At 35.9% G+C, this 13,670-nt stretch overlaps 1 protein-coding gene across 2 annotated transcripts in view; it reads right to left on the minus strand.

Annotated features, from left to right (window-relative positions):
- Positions 1-13,670, minus strand: part of Tnni3k (TNNI3 interacting kinase) — a 316,805-nt gene that overhangs the window by 38,165 nt on the left and 264,970 nt on the right. For both annotated transcript variants that reach the window (XM_074079756.1, XM_074079755.1), the window contains 2 exons: positions 12,859-12,918; positions 10,386-10,555 (listed from right to left, as the gene is read on the minus strand). In XM_074079756.1, the coding sequence (XP_073935857.1) occupies positions 10,386-10,555; positions 12,859-12,918 (230 nt within the window). The remainder of the gene's footprint in view (positions 1-10,385; positions 10,556-12,858; positions 12,919-13,670) is intronic.

Consider the following 13,670-nt stretch of genomic DNA (forward strand, 5'->3'; position numbering starts at 1 on the left):
TAAAAAGCTTCTGCACAAGAAAAGAAATGGTCTCTAAACTGAAGAGACCACCCACAGAGTGGGAGAAAATATTTGCCAACTATACATCAGACAAAGGGCTGATAACCAGAATATACAGGGAACTCAAAAAAACTAAACTCTCCCAAAATCAATGAACCAATAAAGAACTAAACAGAACTTTATCAAAAGAAGAAATTTAAATGGCCAAAAAACACATGAATAAAATGTTCACCATCTCTGGCCATGAAGTGCAAATCAAAACAACACTAAGATTCCACCTCACCCCTGTTAGAATAGCCATCATCAAAAACACCACCAACAACAGGTGTTGGTGAGGATGTGGGGAAAAAGGAACCCTCATACACTGCTGGTGGGAATGAAAGCTAGTGCAACCACTCTGGAAAACAATATGGAGGCTTCTTAAAAAATTAAACATTGATCTGCCATACAATCCAGCAATCCCACTCCTGGGAATATACCCCAAGAAATGAGACTCAGGTTACTCCAGAGGCACCTGCATATTCATGTTTATTTCAGCACTATTCACAGTAGCCAAGTTATGGAAACAGCCAAGATGCCCCACTACTGACCAATGGATTAAGAAAATGTGGTATTTACACACAATGGAATTTTACTTAGCCATGAAGAAGAATGAAATCTTTTTTTAAAAAATTTTTATTTTGTTCATATGTGCATACAATGTTTGGGTCATTTCTCCCCCCTTCCCCCACCCCTTCCCTCACCCTCCTCCCTCCCTCTTCCCCCCACCCTGTCGTTACCCAGCAGAAACTATTTGTTGAAGAGAGAGTATAAGCAATAATAGGAAGGGCCAAGGGTTTTTGCTAGTTGAGATAAGGATAGCTATACAGGGAGTTGACTCGCATTGATTTCCTGTACTTGTATGTTACCTTCTAAATTAATGAAGAATGAAATCTTATCATTCGCAAGTAAACGGATGGAACTCGAAAACATCATCCTGAGCGAGGTTAGACAAGCTCAGAAGACCAAAAATCGTATGTTCTCCCTAATATGCAGACTTTAGATCTAGGGCAAATGCAGTAATGTGGTTGGATTTGGGTCACACGCTAAAGGGAGAGCACATACAGAAGGAATGGGGATAGGTAGGAAACCCAAAATTTGAAAGTGTTTGATGTCCCCACTGCAGAGGAGCTAATACAGTAACCTTAAAGTGATAGAGATCAATATGGGAAGGTGACTGGGAAGTAGTGAAGAGGTCAGGTAGAGATGAATCAGTTCGGGTTGTAATACACTTGTGCATGGAAGCAATGCTAGGAATCTCTCTGTATAGCTATCCTTCTCTCAACTAGCAAAAATGCTTTGTCTTTCTTCTTATTGCCTATGTCTTCACTTCAACAAAATTTGTGACAAGGGAGAGAGGGAGGGAACGGGGAAGGGGCAGGGGGGAGAAATGTTTGGGAGAAATACCCAAACAAAGTATGTACATATGAATATATGAATAAACAGGAAAAAAGAGAAAAAAATTAAAAAGTTTAACAAAAGAAATATAGCCTTGAGAAGTCCAATCCACAAGCAAATTTAAAACAGAATTATTGTACATTTTTAATTGAAAAATCTAAATTGAATTGTTACCGTGATCTTGGGAATTAGCATTCCTTTATGATCAACAAGAGAAAAAGCAGATCATCTTTAAGCCAGCCTGCACATAATAAGGGCTAAAAGAAAAAATAGAGATAAAGGCCCAAGGAATAGGAGATCATAATAGAAGCAAAAATTCTAAATGCATGACTGAGTCAGGCACCAGGAACAAAAGTCCACAGAAGCAAAAGCTACATAATTAGACTTATATAGACTGCAGATTAGAACATAGGTATAGAATATAAAATAAATGTGTTTAAACAAAGAAAAGATATAAAAGTACATAGAAGGATCACAAATTTTTCAAAGCCTACTAACTAAATTGGAAAAAAATACAACTTCTAATGAAGGGGTGAATTTAACTATGTTATATTGCAAGAACTTTTATAAATGTTAACTGTGTCCCCAGTACAACCATACTATGATAAAAAAAAATTAAAAGGAAACAACTTCTAGAATGGAAAGAAATTGGAAATGAATTCAAAATGCAATGAACATCAGATTCAGTTACTGTGAAAGTAAGTGAAGATAGATCTAAAAAAATTGACCAGAAAGCAGAAAAGACAAAAGGTAGAAATATATATTTGCATATGTAATATATATATAATATATTATATATATAATATTTGTTTCACTCTCAAATTAAACAAATATGTTAGAAAACTGTGGTTGCAAATATTCCTCCTGATTCACACACACTCATATACACACACACATACACACACACGCTGTGATTGAAAAATGTGGAAAATACAGTGAGGAGCTTTAAAATATATCTAAGTAGATTTTTGAAAGAGAGAATAAAGAAGAAGTAAAGAAATATTAGCAGAAATAGTGGTTGAGATTTAACCAGAATTTGTGAAAGATGAAAATCCTTAGTTTCTGGAAGCCCAACAAATTCCCAATGAGATAAATAATAATAAATGTATGGATATACACAGTGTTGCTAAACATCTTCTCCAAAGACAAGAAGTTTTAAAAGCAGTTAGAAAGGGAAGACTGAAAACAAGAGAAATGACAAAAAGATTAATAGATGAAACTTTAAAAGAAACAAGGAAAGTCAGAAACATGTGGAGAGCATTTTGAAGATATATGAAAAAATAAGGAAAACCTAACATCCTCTATTCACTAACTATCTTTCAAGAAAGAAGGAAAATAAAAGCATTCTCATATGTTTTCTTTTAACAGAATAATACTGAACCAATTTTAAGGTGGACTTGAGGAAAAGGAAAATCATCAGAGGAGAAAGGTCTGAAATGTAAGCACAATGATCAATGAATCACGAAGTTTGGGTAAGCCTAAAGAAACCACAGCTTTATAGAACAATAAATAATAACTAAATGTGAATTTAAAAATCATGATGAAACTAAAATCTTGAAAAATAAAATATAGAAATTTTATATAATTTAGGAGAGAATGATTTGTAACCACAATGGTCTAAGAAGTTTGTTTCTTTTGAAAGTAGTGCAGCCAAAAAAAATCATAAACTTTTAATAAAAGATATTAAGGAACAACTAAATAAATGCAAAAATGTACTATGCTAATGCTAAAAATGACTCGATATCATAAAGATGTCAGATCTTTCCATATTGATCTATAAGTTCATTTTTCTATAATCAAAATCTTATTTTTGTCTATGGAAAATTCATATTGATTATAAAATTTATATGGAAGAGTAAGGAGTCAAGAATTATCAAGAGTAACAAAAATTAGATATTTTATCAGAAATCATGACTTTTAATAATGATATAGTAATGAACATTATTGACCATCAACACAGAGATAGACAAATATCTTAATGGAACAGAAGGAACCAAAAAGCAGACTTACCCACATCTAGATCCTTAATATATGAAAGAATTCTCATCACAGATCTTTTTAGGAAGCAAGGGAAAAAGAAAACAAAGATGATCTCATAATTATTATTTCAAGATTGCATTCTCTTCTTTTTATACTCGGACTTATCACCATCATCCTAACTCTTCAGTGAAACCTTTCTTAACTTCCTCAATTCTAAGCAATTTTAAAAAAAAGAAATAGCAAAAAACAAAATGGAGTGAATATGGCAGACACTTTTTCTGTAACACATCCTTTATTAAAAGGAAATAAGTGGGCATTAATGCTCTAAAAGGAGGGTGTAAGGTAGAAAAATGTTTCAATATATAGTGGTTCATTAATTTTTGGACAAGAACACATTTAAATGTCACTAGAATGTATAGGTCAAAAATTTCGAATGCCAGAGTTTTACTCACCTATATTGAAGAAATACAAAGCATTGTATTTGTAGTCTAATGATTCCTCTAATTTACTATAAATAAAAATATTTAATATTCATCACGTACAGTTAAATTATAAATGAACTATTGAAGGCACCTAAACAAGAAGCAAAGAAAATTTCTCTCTTTAAATTATTTATGAGCCAATGGGAAATAAGCACATAATTGTAAGATGAAATAATGTAAATTCATAAAGATTCCAAGCTCTTGGGACCATTGGTAAACCACATGTGAGAATGAGACAGTCTCAGAAAAGGCATCCTCTGATGGAGATATTTATTGAAGGCTGAGTACTATTTGACAAGAAACTGAATATGGTGTCTCAGGTCTATAATTCCAAATACTCAGCAGATAGAGATTGGGAAGATTGTAGGAAGCTGGCCTTAGGCAATGCCTCTGAAAAATAACTAAAGCAAGCAAAGAAACAGACAAATGACAAGATTGGGGGGACAGTCAAGGTTAAAACACAGAGTAAGGTGACAGATTGACAGTAGGCTAAACAAGCCATTTCTGTGGGATATAGAGGACCTTCAACTTTGTTCATGGTGTGCATCTCCAGGAATGACACGGACATTTTGTATTTTGTAAGATTGTCCAAAACATTGCAGAAAGTTCAGTATCAAGGCCCTATTCCACTAAATGTCAATAGCACCTCTTTAGTCATCAGGACTACTCAAAAACACCTGATACAGTTCCCTAAACCTAGAATGCTTTTTTGAGAAAAGGGAGAGTGACAGTGACAGTGTCACTCTGTTCAGAACACTGGAACATGATGGAAATGTGAATTATTGATGTCGTTAGACTCCAGGATGAGATAAGTCACTCCAACTTGAAGGCAATGGAGAATTATTAAAGATTTTAATGCAGAGAATAATGGGGTTCTACATAAGGAAGAATATGCTGGCTGCAGGGGTTAAATAGGAGAAGGCATGGAGAAGCTGGAACAGGAGAGATGTTAAAGACATTATGCTGAAAAAGCAGAAGCAGACATCAAGTTTGGAAATATGGGCTGCTGGTAAACTGTGTGTATGTGTGTATGAGTGAGAGTGGGGGATTGGACCCAGAAAACTGCATAAAATCATAAGGAAACCCATGGAGAAGAGAAAAACAAGGTGAGAGAATTTAAGGAGGTCATGAGCATGGTGTTGAAAATGTTGATTGGAGGAGAATAACATAGGGAAGAAATTGGAGGTGAAGAAAGTGGAAAACAAAGAAATAGTTGAGGATCCTGAGGGAAGTTTCAGTACAAAGAAGCATTCAGGAGAGGTGGTATAGATTAAAGAGGAGAGAACTTGACTTGTGATGAGAAGGAAACTTGAACACTGTTTGGTAATAAACATCCTGAACGCCAACAGCAAGTGCACCTTCCCATTCTCATTTCTTCATTATTTCTAGGTACATCAGTTTCATGGAACTCTCATCTTATACAACTGCTATGCTCCAGAAAAACTACGTGTGAATTCAGATTTTATAAGTTATATTCAATTTTTATAAACTGAAATGCATTTTAAGTGCACTAGGCGAGTTTTCTATTTAAAGGAACCCTTTGATAGACCCTTTTATAGTGTGAACCATTAATTCCAAATGTATCTGTTTTACAGTTCCAAACTCTGGATTCCTCGTTTTCTTCTCCTGGACGGCTAACTAGGTCATAATTCTATTCTTAGAGCCCAGTTCCACATAAACACTAATTGGTTCTCGCATCTGAAAGGTTATGTATCACTTTGTCATTTCTAAATTTACATGATGTAATCCATGTACAAGACGGGAGCTTTCATACCCTGTGGGAGAAGCCAGTGCCACATGCTTCATTTTCCAACAATATCTAAAGACTTGAAATATTTTAAGAGATGGAACATCAAGAATGCCTTCTTCAATCTCAGATTTTATCAATTTGTGATTTCAGTCAGAATTAGTGAATTTCTACTCACTATCTGGCACAGTTTCCCACCCTGAAATTCATTTTATGAAGGAAAATAATGATCATTTGAAACAAATATGCAAACACACAACTAAAACGCTCATCAACTCAAATGTTACAAAATTCCAGTCTACGTGCTGTAAACTTAACCAGAAATTGAGAAATAAATAAAGGTCCGTACATTAGTAGGACTACAGATCAAACTTTGCACCCATTTTTAAAAGTCCTAATGGCGTACAAAAATTATACTTTATTGTGTCATCTGAATGAGTTAGTTAGGAAGCCCAATGATCAGAATTAACCTGTACATTGCAAGGACTTATGGGAGAGACCATGATAACCTCTTTGGTCACTGCTGCTGTTTCTCCTGTGCTCTGATTTTTCTCCTCCATTTTTCCCATCAGTTGCATTTCCTTCCCACAGAGTGGCTCCAGGCCAACATTGTACTATACTTCTCAGACCTGGTTGTATATTTCAATCACTTGGGTAACTTTAAAACTTTCTGATGCCTTGGTGCTCCTCTCTCCCCCAGTCTTTGGTCTAATTGGTACTGCGTACAGGTACTTGTAAAAGATCCCCAGGTGATTCTAACATGCAGTCAAGGTTTAGAAACATTGTCTCATAGACTTTTCAACTCTTGGCCTGGCTGGACTTTGTCCATCAATTCCTGTATCCCTTGGCGTTTTGATTGCTGCTTTTACTTCCTCTGCCTTCATATATACTGGCCGAAAGGCAGGCTAGCAAGGAATAGCTGAATTCATTCCTTGATCAGCTTCCAGAACAAAGTGGAAGAAAGCCAGCAAGTACAAGTACTGGCAAGATATATACCAAGTTTCTAGAACATGTCACCTCCTGTGTTACAGAAATTCATAAGCCACAGAGGAGTCCTGGGTAAGACTCCAGCTCTGCCTACTACTTGGTCACTTACCTTTTCTGAGCCTGTTTCTTCATCTATAAAAATTGGATAATCTTCCTTTTAAAGCTTAATTAGATGACTAGTCAATGTATTTAAAATAGTGCCTAGCATGTAGTAGATGTTCAGTAATAACAGCTATTTAAATGGTAAAAATTGAGAAAATAGTTTAAAACCTGTTCACTAACTATGCTACATACTAATAATTATCTTATATTCAGGCAGCTTATCCAAATCTTTGTTCTTTATATATTTATACAAATATTTATTACTTATTGACCTTATGCCAATCACACTGCTAGATACTTGAATTTAATAATGAATAAAAAAGACATGATTCCTATCTTGATCCATTTTATAGTTTAGTTAAATACCTATTCTTGTTATTGATTTCAAAGAACTCAAAGGCTGAGCTTGCTAGATGGATGGTACCACCAACAAACTAACCTTCAATTCACCCTCAGAGCACCTACTCCAGAGATGTGCTAGGTTATTCAGAGAAACCTGCATGTAGCACACAGACAGTTACCAGAGTTCAGTAACAATCATGAAGGCCAGAAAGCTATAAAAACTTGTGAGAATATCAAAGGGAGCAGCTCAAAAAATACGAGGGGGTTTGCACTCAGTTCAGGCACTTTTATTAGTGGTGGTATATCTCTGTAGGTTCTTGAAGGCCAGAGAAACTGTGTTGCCTCTACCCACCTACAACTCAACCAACTGGGAGTGCTATGGCACTTCCCATTCTGTGTAGCTATCTATGTATGGAAAACTTTGTGATTCATCTGCAAAAGCAGAACTGTATTCATTGCTTGAGTCTGCTTATATCTTTCAATCACTCACTGTCACTACACTGACAATAGTGCCTCTCCTTTATAAAAATCCTAAGAACTAGTATTATTATCTGTACTTTACAAATGGGACTTGAATGGCTTGACCAAAGTCACTGAACTGGTAAATGGCACAGCAAAGACTGAACCTCAGATCTGTCTGTTCCACAGCTCATCCTCTCATCTTCTGTCTCAAGTGGACAAACCTCAGGTGACTGTGCTTTAAAATAAAGATCTGACTGTTCAGAGAATTATAAAAATCACAAGTAGAGAATAAGAAGAACAAATGGGACTAGAAGACCAAAGCTAATCTAATCTTGGCCTATGGGCCCCTTATGAAATTATGTTGGAGGCTGAAATCCAATAAAGAATGTGTCCAGTTTGCTTGGTTATCAATCAAACCTACTGAAACTTAATCTCATGACATTCTATAAATTACAGCTTTCGTGATTCAGATCCCCATTTCTTCATAGCTGTACCTGCAATTTGTAGATAGTAGAAGATGCTTACAAATTCCAGATAATCTTTCCCCAGCTTGAACAGAGTAAGAAGCTTTATTCTGATAATGGGGTGCGAGAAAGAGCAAGGATGTGTGTAAGTGCACATGTGTAATGGGACCACACGTAAATGCTCTGAAACTCATGTAGAAGGAGAGGAGTTTGGTCAGCCAGGGGTTGCTGGATACCCATTCTAGGCTCTCCACCAAGCTCATACTTATTGCCTTCTCAGATGCCAATCTAGAACAGGGGCCCTTAACAGCCTTGGTTATATTCATGAAATGTGACTACAATCACATATACTTAGACCAGAGATGGATTTGGGGATGAATAATCCATAAAGGGTCAGTCACATTCTCTTTCATTATAGATAGCATTTCATTCACTATGAAATATTAGCTCATCCTTTTATCCATTAATAATTGTAGTTTTTGTGGTACAGGGGATACAACCCATGGTCTTGTGCATGCTAGGCAAACACTTAACCACTGAGCTACATCCCCAGCTCTTATGTTATTCTTATATCTATTATTATATGATTCCTGTATCTATGCACTTTACTGTGTGACTTTAAGACCTTTTCACTAGAGATCAAGTGTATTTTTTCTCCTTATTGACATTTGAGACTTAAATGTGAATTGCCAATGAAATGTCAGAGGATGAAACCTGAGTAAAGGCTTTTAAAAGTCCATATGAAATTCCTGGCCTTTCTGTGAGAAGAACATGGTACAGGTAGTATGTTCTTATACGTGTTTATCCAGGGAGAGTGAGAGACATGTGGATCAGACCTAGGAACAGTCTGCTGCTCAGATCTAAGCTCACCCCAAATCAGCCCACAGACACATGAGCTGGAAATCAATGTTTATAGCTATATATCCCTGAGTTTGGGGATGAGCTATTATACAGAATTGTGGCAATAGATCACTGACATTGCTTTCCTTGAAAGTTTACAATTAAGTTGAGAGAACAAAAAGACTGCCTATGGGGAGCTGGGGCATATAAATGGAAGGGGTCACAATGGTGAAATGCTGAACTATATTTTCTCTTTATCTGAGTTACCCCTTTGCTTTGTTTTTGCTTTTAATAATGAAAATGAAAGCAATGGATAGGTAAAATTTGCATAACATAAATTCAGTGGCATTTAGTGCATTTATAACGTTTTGCAGCTATCTAATTCCCAAACATTTTCATCATCAAAAATAAAACCCAATATCCATTAAAAAATTCCATCAATTTGTCCCTCCCCTCAACCTCTGGCAATATCTATTTTCTTTGTTTTTATAGTTCTACTGATTACCATGAACTGAATGTACCTCTGCTCAAATTTATATATTGAAACGCCAAACATATCATGTGATTGCATGGAAAAAGGGTTTTTAGGGAGGTAACTAAGGTTAGACAGGATTATAAGGGTAGAGCCTTGAGTCAGTGATTCAAATGAAGATATACCAGAGACTTTTTGCTCCCATGTGAAAACAGAGAGAAGGCATGCTTCTGTAAGCCAGAAAAAGAGCTGCTACCAGAACCCAATATGCTGGCACTTTGATCTCAGACTCCTACTTCCAGAACTGAGAGAAAATGCATTTCTGCTATTTAAGCCACCCATTCTATGGTATTTTTTGTGGAAGGCCAAATTGACTTACACATCTATTCTATTCTGGATACTCATGTAAATAGGATCCCATAATATATGACCTTTGTGTCTGGTTTTGCTTGCGTATTTTTAAGGTTCATCCATGTTGCATAAATTAGTACTTATTTCCTTTTCGGGACTGAATGATATTTCACTGTATGAATATCATATTTTGTTTATCTCTTCTTCCTTAGATAGAAATTTGAGTTGTTTCCACTTTTAGCTATTGTGAATAATGTTACTGTAAACATTTGAATATATGTAACTTGTTTTTATACCTGTTTTCAATTTTTTGGGTATATTCCTTTGAGATGAACAGCTGGGTTATAATAGTTCTTACAACTCTGAACTTTTGATGATCCTATCCCCAAAGTGATTCCTGGCCCTCACATAAGAATTCTTCAGATTCCATAAGATCATCCTGGAATACATTCTATAAACGCCTTTGGTGCTTTAAAATAGCAATTTCTTATGCTAGACTTAGTTGCTATTACATGCAAGTTAGAGAATCCAAGACAACAAAGTATAGAATTTCTAATTTTGGTCATGATATTGCAACAAAAATGAACTCAAAACTCCTCTCTAATGTTTTCCAGTGGAGTGGTCAATCCCCTGTTGACAATAATCAAATCAGGTGACTCTCTTGATGAGATTCTGAAATCTAACTCAGCCATGAGACTGTTGCGTAGATTACCACTTACCTTTGGGGCCAGGAAGCATAAGACCTTGAATTTAGAGCATATTCCAACTCAAAACGACTCCTTAACGCTGCCACGTGGCTCCGGCCTGGCCCTCCACGGCCCACCAGGCAATCAGAAGAAGAGGAAGGTGAGGGTGATCCACTGCTATTACTTGATGTTGTAAACATCAGCTGAGCAAAGGAAATGCTTACTACATCATTTAATAAATCTAACAGGCATAAAAGCATCAAATAGAATATGGATTTGATTTTAGTTTTCTATTCCAGAATTTCTCATATTTTAATTTCTATTCACCCCAGCTTGCTTCTGGCTTTTCTTTTCAGTTTCTGATGGCGACACTTGGCTAGCTTCACTTACATTTTGACCCAGTTCTATTTTGAGAGATGGTTATTAAACATATCTCCATCTTTCCAAAAACATGGTAGGCCAAAATCAGACTCATCAAATAAATATTTAGAAGGTTATTATTCAATAATCAAAAGATTCTCCACAATCTTTACTATGGCAATAAGATTCATGATAGAATGCCTTTCAATTGTAGCTAAAATTATTCCCTTGACATAAAATGGACTTACACATTTTTCCAATAATACATCCATTTTATGAGGTGAAGGATGCTGTAATGACTGGCTAGTGTTTTCCCAAAGAGAACCAGACCAAGCTCTTTTCCAAATGATAGTTATTCAGAGGTTTAAAAACAGCTGTTCTCTTCTCTGTGATAAGTATCCCTGATTCTCTTAATTGGTTCTCATATTACATGATTTTTCAACTTCACTATTCTGATCTCTTTCCACTAAAATGTGTGTCCTTCTTTTCATCTTTGAAAAGATTAAGGATGCAATAGGATACCATCTTGTTTGGTCAACTCAGAATAAGAATGATCATATCCTTTATTCTGTGGCAGGATGGCCACTTCATATTCTAACTCCCTACTAACATTCATGGTGCTCCTAAAATACACTGCTCCCATTTCATACTTTTATTGTTTCTCTGGGTCTGGGGCAGAATTATTCTTGTGAAATTTATTCTCATGAGACATGCCCTGTTAATTCATCCTCCAAGATTTTCTAGAGTCCTGCTTTCAAATATTATTTGTCCCTTTTGTCTTCATTATATTTGCAAATACGATGTTCAGTTTTCTATTGACCTTCGTATAAGCCACTGACGGAAAAGTTGAAGAGTGGAGAGGACCAAGTCTTAGGGAACGCCACAACTCAAGACCCTTTCTGTCGACTCTGGTCCATTAATTTGTGCTACCCAGTCCTGAAAACTTTCCTTGCACATAGCCTCTTCATATCTCCTGGGGGGAAGAGTTTACCAAGAGGCATGATCAATATAACAAGATAAGCTAGTCTAACAGATCTTAGTGATCTTCTCTCTGTTTCTAGAATTACCTGTCTCCTCCCATCTTACGGGATATGTCCCAGCTTGCTCCCAGGCTTCGAGCAGCCTTATCTAGTTAAACACAAAAATTCAAATGAGAGGATACTTGGAACTCAAGGATTGAAGATTATCTCTTAGCATCCAAGACCTCTGGAAGATGTTCTGTCCATATGGGGCTGCTGAAGACTCATCCAATCTACTACTGTTCTTCCCCTTTCCTATGTTTCAGAACCAAAGAGAAGGGCAGAGAGGTTTTATGTATGAGGACTGAAGCCTCCTTCTACCAGAAAGGCTTCCTCTTTAGAAGTTTCAGTGGAGTCATGAAACAGACACTCACTGCAAGCTATACCTGCAGACCTGTACCTCTTTCCTACTAAGCCAGATTCCAATGACCAAGCTGAGTTCTCCTTTAAGGAAGGAGAACTTTTCTGGGTGGTTCCACTTTGAGATTTTTTTTGTATAATCTCAGGCTGATCCTCTTTCCCCCATGTTTGTCTCTTCCCTTCAGATGTAGGTGTATGTGTGATGTCTTATCCCCTTCCTCTTGCTCATTTAAGAACGTACTGTTTTTAAATTAGTGTTCCTTTGCCTATTTTCAAATGCTATACCCTGACCAGATGTATAGCAAATTAAGGCAATTATAGAGAAAATGAAAGCAAATAGCTCCTTGATATTAAGAGATGCAAATTCCATTAGCCTGATAGACCACTTTATGTAACATATGTGTGGTGTGAAAGAAATGCATTATTTAGTGGTAGTTTTCTCTTTCTTGTTCAAAAGAAATGGACAGTGGAGTAAAATCTAATGTATTTGTTATACTTTCAAATTTTTACATATCACTTTTTAAGTCGAGCATGACTGCAAGTATTTGCTTGTCTGATTATTGGAACCAGCTAAATTCACTCTGAATTTACCCCTATGGAGGGAGTCAGTGCTGTTCTGCTATGGGGGTTTAATGAATAGAGTAAGAACTAATGGAGTTATGGGGTTCACAGTAACTTTTCATAAGTGCCATCTCACCTGCATTCCTTGACATCATTGGATATTCGCAGTTATATAACAGACATATTTCAAAAGGTAAAGCTCTTACCTCAATGTTGCAGAGACACTCCTCCAACTTTGTAACAACTTCAGAAAACTCTGGTCTTCTCTGTAAATAAAGAAAAGATTTTTTACCCCCATTAAGAATAAAAGGGAAGAAACGCTTTGGATTTTAAAGTTTGGGTATTTGCATTTGTAAAGAATGAGATTAACAATAAAGTATATTTTTTATTTAAAATACACTTGTATTGAAGTGTTAATTGAATGTTCATTTGCTCTTCATGGCGGGAGCTGAGTCTTCTTCTGATAAGAGTTTTAAGTCAGAATTTGCAACTACATTCAGATAATGAAATAGTGGGAAAGCTTTAATTAGCTTTGCAGGTTTTCTTCTTTGAAATGAAATAATAAAAGTGAATACTAAAAACTATTAACTATTTCAGTGCCTTATACTGCACATGTGTCTGCAGGAAAAGAATTGCTAAAAGTAATTTTACAATTAGCTTCATAATTAGACATCTCAGATTTAAAACCAAGATCAAGATAGAAACTGCATGATGATGCCTTGTTTTAGAGTTTTTATCTTCATAAACTGCAATTAAAGATATTGGCCAGTATGAACCTCAGTACCATAGATGTTTGGTTAAACATTTATTGTATTCTGATTATATTTCAAGTTCTGCTCCAGTTGCAAGGGATATAAAAGTTATGTCTCTGCAGGAAAACTTCTTGGAATTTTAGAAAATGTTGTTTTCTTTTGAAGAAATTATATCTCTTCTTTGTCTTCCTTTGTCAAATTTTCACTGCCAGGAGGCAGTGAACCCAATTTAACATTCAGACACTGTATCCAATTAATTTAGATTC

This window comes from Castor canadensis, chromosome 7, assembly GCF_047511655.1.
Source record: "Castor canadensis chromosome 7, mCasCan1.hap1v2, whole genome shotgun sequence".
NCBI classification, from domain to species: domain Eukaryota; kingdom Metazoa; phylum Chordata; class Mammalia; order Rodentia; family Castoridae; genus Castor; species Castor canadensis.